At 36.5% G+C, this 6,324-nt stretch overlaps 1 protein-coding gene across 2 annotated transcripts; it reads left to right on the top strand.

The window, feature by feature from the left end:
* The first annotated feature begins 248 nt into the window (after positions 1-248).
* Positions 249-5,790, top strand: scamp4 (secretory carrier membrane protein 4). 2 transcript variants are annotated; one of them, XM_055217817.2, is made up of 7 exons: positions 249-406; positions 804-896; positions 981-1,109; positions 1,203-1,359; positions 1,445-1,546; positions 3,940-4,057; positions 4,153-5,790. In XM_055217817.2, the coding sequence occupies exons 2-7, from the start codon at positions 890-892 to the stop codon at positions 4,333-4,335; spliced, it is 696 nt and encodes a 231-aa protein (XP_055073792.1). In that variant the 5' UTR covers positions 249-406; positions 804-889; the 3' UTR covers positions 4,336-5,790. The 2 variants fall into 2 exon arrangements, with proteins under 2 accessions (XP_055073792.1, XP_055073793.1); XM_055217818.2 differs by having other exon boundaries at positions 376-508.
* Positions 5,791-6,324: the final 534 nt, after the last annotated feature.

Raw genomic sequence — 6,324 nt, 5'->3', positions numbered from 1 at the left:
AATCAAAATTAAACGACCCTAGACAAATATAAGCGTGTGTATTTCCATAAAGTTTAACTGAACGACACTCTCCAAAATGTAATAGTACTATTCAATGGCTTCTGCCAAAAATAACAGTAAAGTGTTGCGTTTATCTGTTGCCATAAGGCAGGGAAACTAGTCAATTATCATGTCACATGCACAGAGACCACTCCTTCCTTTGATTGTTTGTGATGGAGCTTGTAGTCCAGAAATTTACAACGTTCATCAACTACCCGTTCAAACCAGCCGCTTTAGAACTACATTACCCATAATGCACCAAAAATGCTTCCAGTCCGCCACGGGATCGGCCGGATTCTATGCAGAGACAGCGGACGCATCCCTATCAAACTATTTAACGGTATCAGCGAGGGAATCGTATGAACACGTATGTAACGGAATATATGATGTTATATCGCATTATAAGGGCATTTTGTTTTCTTATACCATCCTACAGTTTGACCAATGCTTTTTCTTAAAATCTGATAGTGTATGTATCGCTAACTTAGCTGCTGGCCTGTATTATGTTACCAAAACAGTTAGGTTAAGTAATGCGAGTTAAAATGGTTAATATAGATATATTATTAATAACACTTAATGCGTTACAAGATCAACGTAAAGTTTATTTAGACAACTTATGTGATCTTATGTGGCTTGCAGTGTGTGCAACCGTTACCTTTCTCTTGTATTTATAAAAGTTAATTTAATAAATGATCATTTTGATTGGGTCTTCACAACTATTTATCTGTTTAACTTTTTTTTATCTCTGCCTTCATTTCATTCAGCACTGAAATCTGCACTATCGGCTCATAAAGAGGAAAGTTCACTTTGGATCAGTAACACGTTTGTCCACATTTTCACAGGACTGACAATGACAGGTGAGCTAGATGTCATATGCTAAATGTATTTAAACTATCCCCTGCACAACTGTGTATAGGATCAAGTTATCTTTTTTTTTTCAGATCGAGCAAATAATTTCCCCCCTCTGCCTAAGTTTTTTCGCATAAAACCATGTTTTTACCAGAACGTGGAAGAGGAAATCCCACCACCCCATCAGCAGCTAGTGCGGCGTATATACAATCTTTGGATCTGTGAGTAATCAATGTAAACCTTACCAATAAAAATTTCGTTTTAACATTGACCAAACAAGCACAAATCTGATACCTGATCTTTCTATTTTGCAGTGTACTCGATCACCCTTTGTGTTAATGTGGTGTCCTGTATAGCCTGGTGGGCCGGAGGAGGTAGTCCGGAAAACTTTGGCTTTTCTCTCCTCTGGCTTCTAATTTTCAGCCCATGTAGTTACACCTGTTGGTTCAGGCCACTATATAAAGCTTTTCGGTAAGGAGATCCAGTTTAGACAAAAAAAAAACCCGCAGTGGTTGATGTTTCATTTTGAATGAACTGGTTTTGTCCATCTCCTTAGGGCTGACAGTTCCTTCAACTTCATGGCTTTCTTCTTTATCTTTTTCCTGCAATGTGTTCTCGCTTTCATCCAATGTCTTGGATTATCAGGTTGGGGAGCATGGTGAGTGTCATTAAATGATCAGTTATAATGATTGTGTTCCTGTAGCTCAACTGATATTGCGGGTCATAATGGGTTCGACCCCAGGTAACACACAAACGAAAAACTGCATACCTTGAATGCACTGAAAGCCACTTTGGATAGAAGCAGCTGTCAAATGCCTAAATGTAAACATTCGGGACATTTTGTGAATAGAGTGCAAAATAGGGTCTGAACTTTGTCTGACGCACCCACCGCTAGCCAAGCTTAGCACAAAGACTGAAAGTAAATTGCTCCAGCTAGCATATTGCTCCCGATAAGTGACAAAACATTTTCCTTTTTTTTTTTATTTTGGGATTTGTATAATCACAGCGTGTACAAATAACAAGGTTGTATGAGACACAGCCATCTTTTAACTGTATACGTACTTGGAACTATATTCTCAGAAGGTGAAGCACTACTACCTGGGTGGAGTGATTTGCTCGCAGTACCTGAGATGTCTTGTGGTGAGGAGCAGAGAGTTCCTGCAAGGGTTCTGCTAATTACGCAATATAGTTCCTAGAATGTGCTTACGCAAGCGCTAGTGCTAGACGAGAAGTTGTGGTTTAAAAGTGCTTATTTTGTATTTTTCGTGTTAAAAATAACTCTATATGCCCCTCTATAAGACCCTTATGCCCTGGATCATTTAGAGTCATTTGAAGATGCGTTGGAACTGCAATTTTAAACTGCACTGAAACCGTATGCTGTTAGGCTCCAAATAAAGTCTATTAAAATGAGAACAATCCTGGAATGTTTTTTTCAAAAAACCCAATTTCTTTTCGACTGAACAAAGAAAGACATAAACATTTTGGATGACATGGGGGGAGCAAATTATTGTGATTTATTTTTTATAAAAGTATATTCCTTTAAGGGGTCCCAAAAGTTTAAAGACCTCTGTGGTAGGGCATAACTAATTTGCAACAAAAATTTGGTTTGTAGATATTGATAACCGATTGATATTACGTGATAACTAATTGATAACTTAATTCCTATAAATTTAAAGATTTTTTTTACACTAACAGGGTTTAATTGTTTGACATTTGGGTAAAATGTGCATTTCTTGTCTGTGAAAAGGGTCAAATTTATATTAACCCTCATAAGCCCTTATTTTCCTGGGGGTAAAAATGACCCCAGAAATTAAAAGGGTGATTACAAAAAATGTACATTTTAAATTAAACAAATAATATATAATTTTTTTGTTTACTTCCCATCTATACATTAATGCTGTTTTTTGGGAGATATGAAGTACTTTTGTACCTGTTTACCACTCAATTCATCGACTACACCATTAACTTGCCTGTAAAATATCAAATTATTATCTAAATTTGATTTAAATTGTTTTTAGATAGTGATCTAGATGTTATGTGTTGAATTCCACCATTTGGTGTTTAGTAAAAAACAGTTTTATGGTTACAGTTTATGAAATAAATCATTTTGACCAGCAGAGGCCCATAGAGACCCATTCATTTTACTGGATGTGGCCAACTGCTCAACATCACTACTTTAGTGAAACATTTTGTAAATATATGTTTATATAAACATTAGAAAGGTCATTAAAAAAAAAAAAAAATATTTCAAATAGTATATTTTTTGTAGTTTTTGATGCATTTTGAAATGTCTGTTTTTACAAAATGTTTGTCTGTGCGTGTGTGTAAGTTTTACTGTGTCTTTGTGCGTGTGTGTGTGTGTGTGTGTGTGTGTGGGCATGCACACACCTGTGTGAGAATTTTACATCTTTGTTTTGCATCTGTGGCTGTTTTTTGCCAAATTCTGTAAAGAATGCTTTCTGTGGCAGTGATACCTTTTTGTGTGTGTGTGTGAGAGAGAGAGAGAGAGATTGAGCATGTCTTTTCTATATTGCATTTGTGCTCTAGTACCAGGCCTACCTTTCTGTGTCAAAATTTTCAGATTTTTTCTGGATGCATTCATTTTATTTGATGAATAACAAGAAAAAACATTTTTGCATTTCTCTTTCATTTCAATTGGGGTCATTTTTACCCCCAAAGGGCCTCTTTTGGTGAACTTTTTTACACCTCTTTAGAACGACCGATCAAGCCCAGTTTTCTTATATGAATCTTCACAGATAATCTGGAAAAGTCACAAAGTCTTATTCCACTGAGAATAAGGGAAGCATGTTTTTTAACTAAATAAAAGTGGCTTGGGGGTAAGATTGACCAAGGAACTTGTGTTAACAGGGATTGGTATTTTAAAAATTTTGTAACCTGTTGGGACAGCCCAAAATCACCATTTAATATAGATTTTGGGTCCAGGCATTCATTGTTTGAGGCTATTTTATATTAGATTTAGTATGTCAGTATACAATGAAAATATTTATCTTCAAGCCATGATAACTCCTCCAACTTCTATTTCTTTCACAGTGGTTGGATTGCAACAGTGATTTTTTTCGGCACAAACATCGGCTCCGCTATATTCATGCTCCTCTCCGCTCTGCTTTTTACTGTGGACACTGTTTTAATGGCGTTTGTTCTCATCAAGGTATGATTGCACACATTATTCCTTTTACCCTGTATTAATTTATGAGTATTAAAAAAAGTGTTGCGCAGTCCATCATTACTTCTATCTCCTATAAGGTTCATCGGCTATATCGTGGAGGAGGGGGCAGTTTCCAGCGAGCGCAGGAAGAATGGAGCACCGGCGTTTGGAAAAACCCCTCTGTGAGGCAAGCCGGATTCAATGCTGTGTCCGAAACTGGCCCCAGTCTCCCACAGTATCCTGCAGCTGTGCCCAATTACCCAGAGAGCGGCCCATGGTGAAACACTTTCGAACTGTAGATGGAGCCAGAGTGCCATATATTGTTTTAAAGGTAAAGGTTGGAGAGGGACTTCAATATTTTGAATCACTGCGTTATGTGCTGGCCCGAGGATGTTTAACACTATGGGCAGATCACTGAATTATGAATAGTTCTTTTTCCGCTTTTGTACAATACTTTTGTTTTAACACAGTAAAATTTTGATCTAGTGGGCTTTGTGCCCAGCTGCACTGCTTCCTGGGCTTCGGCCGGCTCCTTGTTTCCTGTCTGCCATTGTTGGACGGGCTGATTAATCCAGGTGTGTCTGATTGTTTTTGTTGGGACTACTGAGGTCGGGCACACCTGGATTGATCAGTTTGTCCGGTGGTGGCGGACGGGAGCGGGGGGCTGGCTGGGGTTCGGGAGGTGGTGCAGCTGGGCATAAAGCCTATTGAAATCATCACAGCATTCCATAATCTTTCAACTTAACCAAAATTATCTTTAGTTACTACACTTTCATTTTCAAACACAATTTACAAAGTATAGTCTTTTAAATGGAAAATTTTCATTTTGGGTAAACATTTTTGGTAGAAACACAAGTGAAAAATCAAAAACATTATTTTAAACATGGCGATATTACGTTTATAAGGAAAGATTGTAAAGAGATTGTAAAGCATGAATTTAACTCAAGATCTTTCATTCCAATAACATAAACCACTTGTTCATACTACTGTTCAGGGCAATTGATTTTTCTTGTACAGAGGAACAATCATGTCTGAAAATATTTTTTTTATTCATGTCAGATTTTCTATTATGAAGTCTTATATTTTTATTCCATAACACTTCTTCTGCCTTGATTTCAATTTTTTTACTTTTGTTAAACATTTGCTAAGTTTTCAAAATACTATGTATAAATTACACATCTTTGATATGATTTACAATCACTTTCCCCTTTTATACCCTGCATTAACTACAACAGTAATTTTTTATATAGTGGACGTAAAATATTTTTGCAGATTACGCTTGCAAATACATGATGTGCCTGCTCTGTTTTCTGTTTAGAGTTTTCCACATCTTCGAAATGAAGATAGCCTTAATGTTTCATGCATGTTTAGCATGGGTGAAAAAAACAATAGCTTTCAAGTTTGCCTTAAGTGCTACAATTTTATTGGTGGATGTGACAACATCCTGCTATTTGCTTTTGCAGTTTTTACTACTTGCTTCTGAATATGCTTTCTTTGCATTCCAGTGCATTTATGTTTAACCTCAGTAATTCATTGTGCTTCGAAATGGAGCATTGTTTACACAAAGGTGACCTGTTAGAGGCTTAGACACTCGTTTTAAATGTGACTTGATCTTTGGTGCATTTTTTTCAACTGGACTTGCCTTGCCAATGTATTTAAAAATATCGTACATGCAAATGAAATGTGACGAATTGGCTCTGTAACTAACACCAGACAAATAAAAACCTCTCTTTATAGACTGAAGTCCTAAGTATGTTTATTGCAATTAAATCAATGCACTGGTGGCGTTCTCCTAGTAATATATGCCAAACGTTTGTTTCACATACTGTAGTAATGTCACAGTGATTCACTTTGTAGAAGCTTGTTTTGCCACTTTTCACATCAGTAGTACAAAATTTTACAGTTACAGCCTCCAGTGCTATCACGCTCTTGGGCGTAATAGTGATAAAGATCTCATTATAGTAATGCAAAGAATTTGTTTGTACACACGCAATGACGTACACGATGACGTTGTACCTTAAATCATGTGGCTTAAAACATTATAAAAGCTGTGACAAAAAGCAATATTGTGATGTTTAAGTGTTTATACCCAAAAATCCTTGGTTAGTATTTCACAGGCAAGCATCATTCACATTTAAATGTTTCTGGTTAAAATGAATAAAAATTAGGTGAGCAAATACACAAAATAATCAGTGTTCATGTCTTTCTCCTTACCATGATTCTCAACGGTAAGCTTATAAAAATATATAATTTGAGCTTTCGGGTTGAAG

The sequence above is a fragment of the Misgurnus anguillicaudatus genome, chromosome 23 (genome assembly GCF_027580225.2).
Source record: "Misgurnus anguillicaudatus chromosome 23, ASM2758022v2, whole genome shotgun sequence".
In the NCBI taxonomy this organism is placed as follows: Eukaryota; Metazoa; Chordata; class Actinopteri; order Cypriniformes; family Cobitidae; genus Misgurnus; species Misgurnus anguillicaudatus.
The sequence above is the reverse complement of the archived record's forward strand: the minus strand, read 5'-3'. Positions and strand labels throughout refer to the sequence as shown.